The following is a 15,520-nucleotide window of genomic DNA, read 5'->3' on the forward strand; positions in this document are numbered from 1 at the left end:
AGTCTAGGGTAAATGCCGCCACCCGTCAGTCCACAGTCTAGGGTAAATGCCGCCACCCGTCAGTCCACAGTCTAGGGTAAATGCCGCCACCCGTCAGGCCACAGTCTAGGGTAAATGCCGCCACCCGTCAGGCCACAGTCTTGGGTAAATCCCGCCACCCGTCAGTCCACAGTCTAGGGTAAATGCCGCCACTAGAGTTGAGCGAAACAGGTCGGCCAGATTCATAAGTCGCCGACTTATGGCAAAGTCGGGTTTCGCCGACCACAGCGTGAAGTCAGGCATGTAGGTGTGTGAACTGTTCCTCCACTCCCTGGTGTCTTTGCTTCCCCATTGACTTGCATTGGGTTTCGAGTTTCAGTCGGACCTTCGACTTTTCCCGATAGTCGGCCGATTTCGTTCGACTCGACTTTTGAGAAACTCGGGTTTCATGAAACCCGACTCGACCCTAAAAAAGGCTCATCTCTAGCCACCACCCGTCAGTCCACAGTCTAGGGTTAATGCCGCCACCCGTCAGTCCACGGTCTAGGGTTAATGCTGCTGCCAGTCAGTCCGCGGTCTAGGGTTAATGCTGCTGCCAGTCAGTCCGCAGTCTAGGGTAAACGCTGCTGCCCCTCAGTCCACAGTCTAGGGTAAACGCCACCACTGGTTAGTCCGCAGTTTAAGGTAAACACCACCACCAGTCAGTGTATGGTTTAGGCTAAATGCTGCCACCTGTTAGTCTACATTCTAGGGCAAACACAGTCAGCAGGCTGTCTGTGGAATATGGTCAACGCTGCTGCCGGTCAGTCCACAGTCTCGTTTTGTTTTTTTATTTTTTTATTTTTTGGCCTCCAAACTAGAAATTACATCAGCTTCTTTACACATTTTTAGCCTCTGGGGGCCACACGCACCCAAATTACTTTCTTTCCTACCTAGAACAATGCATGGTCTATCTGCTTTGGAGTCAGTTCCTGAGTGTATTGAACGTCAGCTTTACTTTACTGTAATAATGAGCAACATAATTTAGATCCAATAATGAAAAATTAGAGCAATGATGCTTAGTGATCTGAACAGTAGAATTGCTTTCATACTTGCTGTTTGCAATTGATTTCCCCTGCCCTCAGTAACCGGTCCGCCTGGATGGCGGACCACAACAAAAAAGGCAAATAAATCCTAAAAATACATTGGTTTCAGGACTTGAAAGAATGAACAAGGCTTGCCCCAAAACTGTGTCGTCACTTTAAATTGCCTGGCGCTGGTGCAGCAGCACTTGCACCGTCACCTGATGAGACACTTTGGAGCCCGGGGTTCTCCCTATTTTCTGAAGTATTTAGGTCAGCGGTAAGAGACAAAATAACTGGAGACAGAGGATTATGTGAACATCTGTTGTGCGTGCAGAGGCGGCCGGAGTATATAGTATATATGGCTCTGTGCCGCGTTTGTGACCTGACGTCTGACAATTATAACCTCAGTCTTGTTTCTCTCTTTAGACAAGTAGATCTGAACACAAAGAACGTCTTTGGTCAGCCCCGGCTCCGGGCCTCCCTGCGAGACCTCCGATCACCTCGCAAGAATTACAAGTCCACCATCGAGGATGATCTGAAGCGGCTGATTATTATGGACAACCTGGGGCCGGAGCAGGAGCAGGACTGCATGGTGAGACGACCGGGGCCCTGACACCGCCTATACCCTATTTGTAGTGCCTGTTATCTGCGCTGTTCGGTCTGTTGGATCCTTGTAGTTGTACTTTTAACTAGCGCCCTCATCAGAGGTTTTTTTTTTTTTTCACCTCCACCACCATTTATTGCTGTTAATGATGAGCGAACATGCTCAGATACGGTATTATCTGAACATGCTCATGTGCGGAGTGTCTTCGGCGTGCTCGAAAAATATGTTTGAGTTCCCGCGGCTGCATGGCTTGCAGCTGTTAGACAGCCACAGCACATGCATGGATTCCCTGTTTGTTAGACAATCCCTGCATGTGTTGCTGCTGTCAAACAGCCGCGAGACATGCAGGGACTCAAACATGTTTTTCAAGCACACCGAAGACACCCAGTTCGCTCATCACTAGTTGCTAATGCTTTATTGCCTGGTCTTGGGGTCACATATTTTAATAATTGCCTTTATTTATTTTTACAATTTTGTAACAATATTCTTCCTTTTCTCTATTGCTTCATTGGGGGACACGGGAAACCATGGGTGTATGCTGCTGCCACTAGGAGGCTGACACTATACAGAAAAAAAGTTAGCTCCTCCTTCGCAGTATACACCCCACCGACAGGAAGTAGGATGTTCAGTTTAGTGTCAGTAGGAGGTGGACACGGGTCTTTCACTAGACCCTTATCTACCTCAATGTGCGTCGTTCCTTTTCAGTTTTTCCGGAGGGATACAGTGTGAATGGTCACTACTGTACTCCCACACAGAGTCTGTGTACTGCCACCCCGTATCCTCATACGTCTGGACGGCAGGACCCCATCCCTTAGCACAGAAGTGTGCTCAGGTGCTCCAGACCCGGTCCTGGCCCATCGTCGCCCACCAGAGCCTGTTAGTTGGATGAGACGTGACGTCCTGCAACAAGTTTTTTCCGGATGTCTGGCATCACTGGGAAAAGAGGTACCTTTTTTCCCCTAGGCCCCGGCAGGACGACTTCATCATAAGAAGTTAGGTAAAGAAGAATGGTTATAGAAGACACCCCCTTGTCAGGTGTAGGGTCCGGAGCAGCCTACCACGGTCACCTTGTAATCTAGGTCCCGACTTATATTCGGGCCTAATCCTCCCTTTACCCTGGCAGCTCTCCTGCTGCACTTGTGGGGAGCTCACTTCCCGGCCGAGTGTCGGCGAATAATTCTCCCATCTCTCGCCGGGCGCTGTGCGCTTCAGGCTTACCCCAGTTAGGAATAGACGATAGTGGGCAGCAGCCTGCTCTCCTCAGGGCGGTGTTCCCACCCCACCGCTTCCCCCCGCACCCGGCTACCTTTCTGGTAGGATCCGGGTGATAGCACCAGCGTTCCAGGCCTTCGCGCTGCCCCCCTGTCCGTCGGCGGTCTCCAGGGCCTAATCTAGGCCCCGGCTTCAATTGCGGCCTAGTCATCGGTAGCTCCGCCCCCCCGTCCTCTCTGTCTTCGGACGGGCTTTTTTCCGCCCGTCTCCCCTCAAACCTCCGCCCACTCCACCTGGCCTGTCTGGCGGCGCAGACAAAGTAGCATCACCGCCATCTTCCTGCACCCAGAGCTGACGATTAGCTCTGCCCCTTTTCGGGCTGTGCCAAGTGGTGTTTTTCACAGCGCCCCCATTCTTTTGCGGCGAGAAGAGTCGTCCTCGGCATCCACCACGGCGGTCGTATTCTCCCAGCGTGGGACTCGGTTAGTGCCTTCACCTGACAGGACCAGCTCTTTCCTGCCTATCTCCCCTCAGCCGAATCAGGTACAATGCGGAGTATAAGCCCCTCATAGTAAAATTAAGCAGGGCCACACTTTCCGCAGGTCCAGTGACGGAGCAGAGAATCCTTCTTAGCTATTGCGTCTCATGTGAAATGCGCTATAGTCGTACAGTCTCTGGAGCAGTACAGTCACTAACGTAATGGTTTTCTGGAGCCGTACAGTCTCTGAAGTAATTGTACTCTAGAACTGTACAGTCACTGACGTAATAGTACTCTAGAGTCGTGTAATTTACTGGCGTAATTGTAGTTGTAATCTTCTGCCGCGCAGTCTCTAGTGCATCAGTATGTCTGGTGTCATAGCACACAGAGCCTTGTAGAGCCACGCTGCTGTCTTCTGTAATTGCCGCATGGCGTTGGCCTGGTAGGGGGTTTCACTCGCACGTTTTTTCCTCGGAGATTTGATTTTGTCACACGGCTGTTGTGTTTTCGGCCATTGCAGATATGTGCCTTGATTTTCAGCAGAGATAGACTCAACCATTGCTTCACACATAAAGGTGCTGAAGCCCTGGCATAGCATCTGCTCCCATATCTACTGCTCACAGGCACTCGCCCTTCCTTTTTTTTTTCTGCAGCCCCCTCCGGACGCTGGCTTCATACTGCTCTAAGCAGAATAATGAGCTGCTTCTATCGCTTCACGTCTGCAGTGTTTGGGCCGGCCTTCCAGCTGGATAGAAGTCCTTGTTACCTGGCAATTGTCTGCTGTGGCTCAGTGGATAAAGAAGCTGACCACAACTCGCAGGTGCAGAGGTTGGAACCATAGCACACAAGAGTAGTGTGTAGTCTCTTTCTGATCCCAGGCCTACTGTTCTACCGTCAGAAGAATTGACTGGTCAGAATCTATTTTACTACAGACTTCGTGGTACGGCTTGCTACACTTGAAGCCGTTATTCTACCTGATGTCGTCAGGTATCCAGATCTAGACCGCAACACAGAAGCCGTTATTCTGCCTAATGCCATCAGGTATTCAGACCTAGACCGCAATACAGAAGCCGTTATTCTGCCTAATGCCGTCAGGTAGCCAGACCTAGACCACAACACATAAGCCGTTATTCTGCCTAATGTTGTCAGGTATCCAGGCCTAGACCGCACCGCAACACATAAATGGCTGTCTCCTATACCCTTCTCCGGGTTCTCTCCACACTGATTTGTTCACAGGATACTTAGAGCCGATTGCAGCTGTGCTATATCCGCTATACAGGCTTCAGAAGCACCACCTACCAGGTACAGTAGTTCAAACGGCCGTATTACTGTGGAGACGTGTCTGGGGTTGACTGCTTCAGTGGTACTGGTGTTCTGTACCGTATTCAGGTGAGTCAGACTCTCTCGCCTTCAGGTTCCTCGCGTTCTATTGCAACAGTATTCTATCCCTTATCGAGCACTTGAATAGTCCTCTACCAGACATGTTTAGTCAATACATGCCGTCTTTCCGGTAACTCAAACGTACTCGAGGTCCATCAACTACACCGGTCCGGCTCTACTGTCCCATTTTCAGGTGAGTCAGGAGCGTCCTCTCTCACATTCCTCTGGGTCTTTTGCAGCTTTTGCCTAAGCTCCCGTCTAATCACCACTCGAGGTGAGATGCCGGCATTTATTGCTCCTGACGGGCTGCAGCTGCGGTTACAAGCCGCTTTAAGGTGAGTTAAAGACACCTTTCAGATGCATATTTCATTGTCAATAACATCTGTGGTTTGTTTACAGTTAAACGTAAGCGCTACCATGTCCAAACGGAGCGGATCTCTGTACCACAGAGCGGATGTCGGTAGCAACATAACTGGATACTCCACCTTCAGGTGGGTCAGACACTCTCGTGTCAGGTACGGATGGTCGCGGTTTTACTGCGGCATGCTCTTGACCCTAAGTGTGTGTTGCTCCACAGGATTTTTTTGCCACACCTTCTGATCAGTTTACAGTACTGTCCGCAGGCTATCTTTACTGCCGGTGTTACGCCTATCTTTAATGTTTGGCCAATAGTAGTTTATAAGTTCTAGTCTGTCCTAAGGGCCTTCGAGCTACCACAATGCCTAAGCTCCTTATCTGTCGGAACTTACCTATTCTTTCTTAAGGTACTGTCACATTTAGCGATGCACCAGCGATCCCGACCAGCGATATGACGCGGTCAGGATCGCTGGTGCATCGCTAAGTGGTCGCTAGTGAGCTGCCACACAGGCAGATCTCACCAGCGACATAGCAGCGGTCGGTGGTCGCTACTCACCTGTTAGACGAGGCGATCCTGACGTCCTCCCACCCGCGTCCACGCGTTGCTCGTCGGCGCCACAGGAAGCCCAGTAGGAAGCTAACGACGAGAAACGGCCCAGGCCGTTCTCGCGCGATCAGCGACAGACAGCGGGGGAGCCGGTCGGAGGTAAGTAACACACAGCGATATCACTAGCAATATCGCTACTGCGTCACAAAACCAGTGACGTTATAGCGATATTGCTAGCGATATCGCTTAGAGTGACAGGCTCTTTACAGACGCCGGGTAAAGCCTCCAGCAGCTCAGACATGTGACTTCTGACCGTGACTGGAAAAAGTATCCCACCTCAGAAAGGAGTGGGATCTGACTCTGCGCAAGCATCGACCAGGGTAGAAAGCTGCTCCAGTCTTGGTTCCAAGGATGAGTCTGGTGATAACGTGTTTCTTCCTTCAGCTAGAATTGTATCTTTTCCCTGTTATCCTCAGGCGCGTGTTGTCTTAGACTTAGGTAATCGGGTCTACACACCGCAATCCCCTTCCTGCTCCAGAGGGTCCAGGATGGATTCGGTCGTTTACATCGTCATACGAATTGACCTGCCTTTCGTCAGCCTAGTTGTCTTCTGGTGTCTATTTGATCTACCTAGAGCCAACTTCCCTTACAGTTGACATAATCCATGTTTTGCATGGACTTTCCTTGCTCGACTAATCACTTTTCTAAGTCCAGCTGGACTATTTTTTCCATATCCACCCTCATCCCTGTATGCTGGGTTTATCTTACTTTTGATCTCAAAAGTTATCCAGTAGTCTTCGTTCTACCTGCTTAGTCAAGCAATCAGTTGTCTCTTCATAGCCATCCTGAGTCTACATTGCGACGATGAGATCCAGGTTATCCCCAGGTTCCATTCAGTACGTTTTCAGTGTTCGGCTCTTTAGCAGGTTCTCAGTGGCCTGCTCTCAGGTCTTGTCATTTTCTCACAGAACGGACTTCAGCCGTTTCCAAACAAGGGGGCGCCTCGGTATATCTCTTTTCTCCAGAGCGCTTCGCAAATTAGACTACTTCTGCGGCTATGAACCCTCCGGTTCCCAGTTTTCCACCACTATGGTCCTTCCTCTCCCAGAAGTGCATCCCTCAGGGATGCCAACGGCGAATTCACACAGTAGTTGGCAAGTTCAACCTTGAAACCACCCGCCGCTAAATGGTGTCCTACCTTAGTCTCCACCTGTGTTGCAAAGTTCTATAGCCGCGTGGCCTAGATTGCTCATCAGAGCATTCTTTCTGGAGACCGGTTGGAAGATTTGACCATCCTCACTGTCCAAAAGATTTTCTTGCATGGAGACATGGGTTTTCGCCTAATCGTTCCTTTCTAAGGGTCCATTTGGCTTTCGGTTTCACGAGCGAAATTATCCCCAAAGAAGTCCCTCACCAACTTTCCGTTCTTTCCGTGTGGCTCCAATAGGCCAAATTATTAAGGAGGTCACTGGAAGGACAAGCACTCTCCTTCCTCAGACTAAACCTTGTCATTCTTCAGCGCATTTTCCTCAGCGTGACTTTTGGGGATCTAGGATTGAGTCCATCCTTGTTTTTCTCAGGAAGAAATTTTCTTCGTTCAGCATTTGCCTCCTGTGAATCGCATGATTTTTCCCTTGTTCCATGAAGCTCTTATCCAGGTCCTGATTTTTTCAGGGCTTGGCGATATCTGCGTTTGCAGCGGATGGGTTCTTTTTCCTTCCAGTTGGTAGCCTGCCCTTTCAGACTCTCAACCACTCCTGGGGTCTCACAGAGTCTGTAGCAGCTGTGGTGCACTTCCTGTGGATCAAGGGTCCACTCTCCATCGTTCTGAATTCCCTTTCTTTTGTCCGCCTCAGACTTTTCCTTCGTGACGCTCTCATCAGGCTACCTGGCCACCACAACGGTACTTATCAAGCTCGGGCTGAAGTGTAGAGGTCCTCTGGCCTCCAGGTCAGCGTCTGCTCGTGGAATCTGGTCGGCATTAGTAGGGTTGCCGGCTCAGGAAGGACTGGGTTCTTTTGAGTACGACGCACTTTGCCCGGGCAGTGTGTGTCCTCCTGGCGGTACTCTTTGGGCCTTCGTCTAGCACCTCTGCAGTGCGATGATATGTCCTCCACAGGTCCATGAGGTTTTTTCAGAGCCCATGCCTAGCTTCGGCAAGTGCCGGTCGGGGGAAAAAGACCTCGCAGGTGACCTTGCAGGTGACGAGGGTGACTTCCTCGTCCTGATTCGAGTTGTTTGCTGTTCCCTCCCCTTGGGGACTGCTTTGGGACGTCCCATGGTTTCCTGTGTCCCCCAATGAAGCGATAGAGAAAACAGGATTTTTGGTTGCTTACAGTAAATTCTGTTTCTCTGAGCCTTTAATTGGGGGACACAGCACCCTCCCAAGTTGAACAGCTCGGTTTACTGCATAATATTTTTACAGTGTGGATTTGTGTTTTCTGTGGTTTTTATCTCGTTTACAGATTGCTTCTCCTACTGCTTTCTCACTAACTGAACATCCTACTTCCTGTCGGAGGGGTGTACACTGCAGAGGAGGAGCTAACTTTTTTTTCTGCATAGTGTCAGCCTCCTAGTGGCAGCAGCATACACCCATGGTTTCCTGTGTCCCCCAATGACGGCTCAGAGAAACAGATTTTACGGTAAGCAACTAAAAATCCTGTTTTTTTGCTCCAGTCAAGACCTAAGACATATGTGGTCCATAATATTCAACCAGTCCTCTGTGTAGGAGCTCGATCAGAAACCTGTGACCATCCAGCTGTGCTGAAACTATAACTCCAAGCAAGTGCCCTAAGTCATCAAGTCATGCTGGGAGTCAAAGTTTCACCACAGCCACAGATTACTGACGCACTGACGTTAGGATATCATACAAAACACTCAAGAATACAACCTGTGCTAAGAGGCGTAGCCCTAGCATTATATTGTATACCTAGGTGCCTCGACAGTTATGTAGGATGATAAATGTAGATCAATCGCTAAAGAACAATGGTCAAGGGGTGGTGGAAAAATCCACTAAAAACAACCACAGATCCAAATATTAAAATTGTGCATCTTTATTAAACAATTATGCAGGGAAAGACAATAACAGTGCCGAAAAGTGCATGAAGCGGACAAACCTGCGTCAATAATGGGAGAAAATGCTAAGATCCCCAAGAACCAAATAGATATTAATTGGCAAAATGACAGGGTGGACTCATGAAAATCCCAACACAGCAAGATCAGCACTACCATATCACCGCAAAGGGTTAAGAAAAGTTGCTGCCCTGTGCAAATCATGTAAGCCATACAACACCGGCCCGGGTCACATTTGCTAGCGATTCATCAAAAAACCAATAACAATCATCTATTATATATCGTAACAAAATGCCCAGTAGTTATCCACATATTACCTCCAGTGAGTGGCGTGGTAGGGGTCCCAGGGGTATGCGCGTCTACTTGTGATCCCCATTCATGAAGCAGAGCTGCTAACGTGAAAAAGCCCCTGATCTGGCGAGTTGGGTCCCTCCATGGATGATAGTGGCAAGATTGAATGCTACCACCTTGTAGTGAATGGAAAATATGCCACTTGCTTGGGAAGGGGACTCCAGTCCCAATTATCAAACTAAGGGCTCATACTCACATGCGAAAAACTTGGACAAGTCTCGCACGTCAATACCCGGCACTACCGCCGGCACTTGGATCGGAGCGTCCAGCTGCATGTATTTCTATGCAGCTGAACACTCCGATCCGAGTGTCGGTGGCAGTGCAGGGTATTGACGTGCGAGACTTGTCCGAGTTTTTCGCATGTGAGTATGAGCCCTTAGTTTGATAATTGCATGTATTTCTATGCAGCTGAACACTCCGATCCGAGTGTCGGTGGCAGTGCAGGGTATTGACGTGCGAGACACGTCTGTTTCTCGCATGTGAGTATGAGCCCTAAAAGGGGTGGTCTGTGATGAGCATTATACATAACCAGTATGGAGGAAGCAAAGGTGCTAATATATTAATGAGAAGACGGTGACAGTTGAAAGGGAACTAAAATCTGATAGTCTGTCCTCATCATTGACGATATGGGGGGAATGAACGTCATCAAAGTGTGGATGCACTGAGCAAGCAGAGGATAACACTAAGAAGTGAGCTCTGCTCCGAAGGCGCAAATCCTTTTACCATTTTCTAATGCTCTTAAATCGCTTTCTCAGTCACCTCAGAAAACCTTACAAAGAACGCTTTCCGATGAGAGCCTGTGCAGCGGACGCCGAGACGCAGGATTCGCCTGCTCCCCATCCATAGACTCCTCTCGGGGCACCGATGTCTTCTACACCAACCCGTACCCTTCCAGCACGCTACCTGTTCGCCGCCAGCACCAGCCTGGAATGCCTGAGAAATCTGGTAAGATGCCAAAGCGAAAATGTTATATATTTACACTAATAGTTTTTATCCATGATACATGGAGTCATTGATAATATAGATATCCACTACTGCGTGGAGTAGTCACATGTAGCAGAAGTATTATCTATGCGCACTGGTCAGTGAACTCATTGGGCGTCCATTGCGGATTATCCCACACCAATCAATCAAGTAAATATTGAAGGTAAAAGTACAAACCATCCCGTGTAATTGTTATTCTTTACGCCCCGCAGCCACCATCTCGTCTTCTGAGCTGTCGCTTACAGAGATTCGGGATTCCAACTCCAGACATGTAGATGCGGGGATGATGCCACTGCCAGACACCGCGTCCGGCCTTGAGTGGTCCAGCCTGGTCAGTGCAGCTAAAGCCTATGAAGGTAACGTGTGCAACTCTCTACGTGGAAGACTACTGTGAGATTGGGATTAGTCATCAACTCGTAGAAAACTTTTGTCTAAGGATTTTTTTTTTTTTTTTGCAAAGCAAAATGCGGAATCATAATGGTGCCTTGTTTATTGCTAGTTATGGGGGATTTTTAATGTTTCTGTTCCACAAACAGACTTCTGTCCATATAAACCCGACTTTTTTAATTTATTATTATTATTATTATTATTATTATTATTATTATTACAGTGCAAAGAGCCGCTTCGCTGTTCTCTCTGAATGAAGTCGCTTTGACTCCTGTGCAAAGTGGTGGCACAGCTCATCTCAGCCTGGAGAGGCAGCACACGCCACGCACCACCCCCACCTCAAGGTATGGCGATAAAAGAAAAACCGCAATACAGCGACCTGTACAGACTAGTGATGAGCGAACGTGCTTGGATAAGGTGTTATCATGCTTGGGTGCTAACTGAGTGTCTTCACAAAAATATGCTAGTCACCCACAGCTGTTTGACAGTCACAATACATGCAGGGAGTGCCTTTTTGCATGTGGTGAAACTGTCGAACAGCTGCAAGACATGCAGCCGCGGGGATTCAAACATACTTTTTGAGCATGCGGAAGATACTCGGTTAGCACCCGAGCATGACAACACCTTATCCGAGTACGTCCGCTCATCCATAGTACAGACCTATAGGCTCAGATCTTATTATCAAATGTCTACAAACCACGGTTTACTCAGATGTTCTCACCAAGGTGAGTATTACCTGACCATAAATGAAGCATAACATTCAGCCAATTCATGGATACATGGCTGGGTTCGCCCAGAGCCACCGTTTACTCTTTTGTGAGTGGATCTTCACTATGGCTCCAAATGTTTTATCAACAATTAGAATTGTCTCTTCAGAGACATCTGCTGACAAGACGCGACCACTGGGGCGATTGTCTCAGGAAATGTTGTATTGCATGGTGGCCATCTAGATGACTGTCCTTGCTTGGAATAAAAGAACAGAGACCTCCAAAATGTGAGCCGTCCCTAGTGGTCAACTCTCTTTTCTGGTTTATAGAGCGGACGTTCATGTCGGGGGGGGGGGGGGGGCTGCTTTTCTTCATTGCCAATAAATCCCTTAGCTTAGAACAGTCACTAATGATCGGCCTGATATATTTTACAAATTGACCCATTTCTGCAGTCACCATATGTAGGTCACTGATCAGGCTGGCCTATGCTCCATGGCTTTCATGGTATCTGATGTTTTTTTTTTTCTAGTGATGAAGTGTCTCCTGACCTCACCGGGAAGGTCCTGCAGCTTGAGGTCATGTTGAAACAGCTGCACACAGATCTTCAGAAGGTAACGACGAGACAGGACGCTGTTTCAGTTTTCCTCAATGATAAAGTGCACTAATGTCAGTCAGCACAGTCATTATCTGTTGTGGTTTTTAATTTGGTAATTACCTGTTGTAAAGCCTGACTTTGCAGCATCAGGTTAGGCTGATATTCAGCTCCTCATGAGTGGAGTCATGTCACACTTTATATTCGGAACTTCTCTGAGGTCATACAAGACTCCGTCCCTCACAAATAGGTGGTTATTAAGATTCTAACTAGGTATTGATGTCTGTGGTTCCCAGTTGTCTTCTGCAGCGAAAGCCCATGCTTGGGCCATCAGTCCTGAGCTTGTGAGTGTGTAAAGTTGCATACTAACCAGCAGAGGGCGCATTACCTCTGCAAGCTTTTAAAATACAGCAGAAGCAAGCATGTCCAAATATAATGGTTGGGAGACCCAGAATGTCGGCTTTCACACAAGGCAGACTTTAGGGGGATGTTTATCATGGGCCCAGCTCCAGCTTTGTAGTGAAAAAAAAAGTTGCATATTTTTTCACAATATCTACTAGTTTTGAAATGTGACTTTTTCTCCCTTTCCTCTACGTCATTAGTTAGAGAGCGCATAAGGGATAACTTGTTGATCGGTGAGGGTCTGACCACTAAGACCTGCACTGATCGGCAGAACAGGGAACTTTTCCATCTAGGAAGGCGCAGCAGTGCACATGCCCAACTACCGCTAGATTCATTCTTTATGGGCTTGTTGAGCGCAGCACTCGGCTATTTCCAACAGCCATGTAAAGGATGAATGGAGCGACGGTTGGGCCTTTTTGTTACATCGATAAACGTTCCACTTCGGGGACAAAAAATATTCTCTGTTCTACTGATGGGTGCAGGTCCCAGCTTTTGGACCCCCACAGATCAGTAACTTATCATAACTTGTTTTCACTGGACAACTCCTTTACGCAATATTACCCAACTGTCTGATCTTTGTTTGATCGCTCCATAACGTCGTCTTCTATCTTGTGTCATTGCAGGAAAAACTGGACAAAGAGGCGCTGCAGGTAGAAGTGGCTAATCTCCGACACAACAATCAGCGACTTCAGGCAGAATCGCACTCTGCCAGCGAGCAGCTGAGGAAATTTGCAGAGATTATTCATACTGTAGAAAAAAAGGATCATTGAGACCCTAAAAGGGGGTAGCTGACCCTTCCAGTGGGTTGGGGGGGGCTTACACAGAGCTCACAGTATGGTACATCTCACCACACACTGTGGTCTCTCCTCAGTACCCTGCAGTACAGGACTGGAGTTTTGTTTCCTTTTTTTAATTTTCTTTTCTTTTTGTTTTTATTACAATTATTTCTGCATTATTATATTTTTTTTCTTCATGTACAGAAACATTTTTTTGTAGATTTGTATAAATTAAAAAAAAAAGTTGTTTTTTTTTTTTTTTTTTTTTGGGGGGGGGGGGGGGGGAAGTATTTTTGGCCATATTGTCTGCACAAGTTTCCGTCAGGAATTATGCAAAATGGACAGATTCGCAGGCAAGCGTAGCGCAAAATACTGTATTGCAAGCCTTCTGGAAAGTAATGTTATATATATAAATATATTTAAATTGTATAGGAAAAAAAGTTCTATATGGGGAAAAGGTCTCTGGATGAACCCTTAAGTAATGTTAAAGTTTCATACAAATTTATTTTAATATGACGCCAGTCCGACTGGAAGCAGGATATTTCCATGTATATTTTGTTAATATGATGTGTATATATAAATCATCTCTTTTGTTAACGGGAACAAGTGACTATTCCAAGTTACATAATTATAATTTACTAGTAATATCCGAAAGCGAGCCTGTCATGGTAGAGATGCACCTAAAGTATGGGCCACTGTACAAATCAAGGTGTTCAGGGAGCTACACCCTTTGTTGGGCATCTTGGCTACTTTAGCTACAGTGCTGTCCTGCTGGCACGGTAGTGTGTAGCACACTGTATCCTAAAACTAAAAGGTGGCTATATAGTGGGTGCACTTTATGGGCATGATATACATGACCCACATTGACAGTTCTCCTGGCTTATGACTGGTACTCCAGAACTGCTGAAGTCTGCAGATTTGCAAGTTTACATACAGATATCTCCTATATGATGTACACGCTTAATGTAAGCGAAAAGGAGAATATTTATACTTGAACTTTAGGATTTGCTTTAGCCATTGATTTTTCTATGTGTGAGATCACAGGAAGCCTAAAGATGTTCTATTCTTATGCAGTGACTATATACGTGTGTATATTTATGCATGTCTATGTGTGCATGTGTATAAATGTGTGCACATATATAAGCATGTACATATATAATTATATTTGTATGTATTTATATACACACAAATATGATATATATATACATCACATGTATACACATGTATATAGATATAACTGCACAATACGCACATACAGCATACACATGCACCACATGTATACACACATACAGTGTATGAATACACGCATGCACACACATATACACACCTGAGCCATCAGCCTGGAGTATGATGCACTTTCTCCTTCCAGTTTATTGGAATTCCCTTAGTCTTTCTATTCATCAAAGACCCAAGCCTTGTAGATAGTCTTCTCACTCATCAGCCATCCTACAACAATCAGGTCTTGCAAGAACTTTTCATCAAGCTCGTGCAGCCATTTTTAACCTTTTTGAAGCTGCCACTTTGAACCTTAACTGTCTACACATCCTGAGAAGATGGACGACATTCGCTGCTGGACCTCACCGACCTCCATGCCTTCTTGACATGCACACTGTACGATATGCTGTAATGTCGTATAAAACGCATGATGGTTTGGAAACAACTTAATGGACTCAAATTATTTTCTAAATGAGGGCTGCCAGACCAGAGTTGTATATGGTTTTATTTGTATAAACTGATCTACACTTTCCATGGTGTCTTCAATGACTTTTGTATGGGTGTGTGAGGGAAAGTTTTTGAAGAGTAACTTTCAGTTTAATTATTGTCACATTTGACTCCATCATTGGGACATAGTGTCAGATAGCGCCGCTAAAGGCGTCTGGTAACATGCGAGTGATGAGGAATGGCCATGAATGCAGAAAAATAAAAATAGGGCTCACCTAAAGTAAATGCACTGATGGCCAAAGGATATCCTTGAAGCCCACATTCCAGTCTTGATCTTCTGTAATGCCAGGATAGTTGAAGTCCCCAGCAATTTAAAAGAGCTCTTTCCTTTAAGTAAATGAATGTGCCCATCTTCAGGTTGTTATAAGCTGCCGTTTTCATTTTCAGCAGTCAGGAGTATGTAAACCAGCAACTAGTCTGCCTTAGATGTTGTGCCCTTGCAGTAAATTAATGTCCATAGCTGCAGGCTATTAAAAAGAAACAAATGGTGGTTGTACTCCCCTTTCCCAGGTCCACCCAGCAGGTCTCTGCTGCTGTTTCCAGTGTCTTGCACTAGCTGCAGTGCTGACATCACAGCCACTAAGCACAATGGCTTCCATGCTGATGTGACGTCAGCGCCACAGCCAATGCCAGAGACTGGGAGCAGCGGCAGAGACCTGCTGGGTGGACATGGGAAATGTGAGTACAACTCAGTTTTTCTTTTTATTAGCCTGTGGCTATGGACATTACCGACAAACATATCTCTGCTTCCTGGGACCAGTGACGGGCAATTCCAAATTTCCAAATTGTTAGGCACAGCCTTACCAAAGGAGCAGACCCTGGCAGCTATTACTCAATTGACGGTTCTTGCTTAATACTTTCCTCTCTGGATGATGCCCAATGGGTGATATTCTTTATCTGTCACTG

The 15,520-nt window shown here is 46.9% G+C and overlaps 1 protein-coding gene across 5 annotated transcripts in view; it reads left to right on the forward strand.

Annotated features, from left to right (window-relative positions):
- SIPA1L3 (signal induced proliferation associated 1 like 3) overlaps positions 1–14,639 on the forward strand; it is a 133,706-nt gene extending 119,067 nt beyond the window's left edge. For all 5 annotated transcript variants that reach the window (XM_073549321.1, XM_073549318.1, XM_073549323.1 and 2 more), the window contains 6 exons: positions 1,470–1,635; positions 9,800–9,989; positions 10,241–10,384; positions 10,639–10,759; positions 11,652–11,733; positions 12,740–14,639. In XM_073549321.1, the coding sequence (XP_073405422.1) occupies positions 1,470–1,635; positions 9,800–9,989; positions 10,241–10,384; positions 10,639–10,759; positions 11,652–11,733; positions 12,740–12,886 (850 nt within the window). In that variant the 3' untranslated portion in view covers positions 12,887–14,639. The remainder of the gene's footprint in view (positions 1–1,469; positions 1,636–9,799; positions 9,990–10,240; positions 10,385–10,638; positions 10,760–11,651; positions 11,734–12,739) is intronic.
- Positions 14,640–15,520: the final 881 nt, after the last annotated feature.

This window comes from Dendrobates tinctorius, unplaced genomic scaffold, assembly GCF_039654945.1.
Source record: "Dendrobates tinctorius isolate UK_male_01 unplaced genomic scaffold, ASM3965494v1 ptg000158l, whole genome shotgun sequence".
NCBI lineage: Eukaryota > Metazoa > Chordata > Amphibia > Anura > Dendrobatidae > Dendrobates > Dendrobates tinctorius.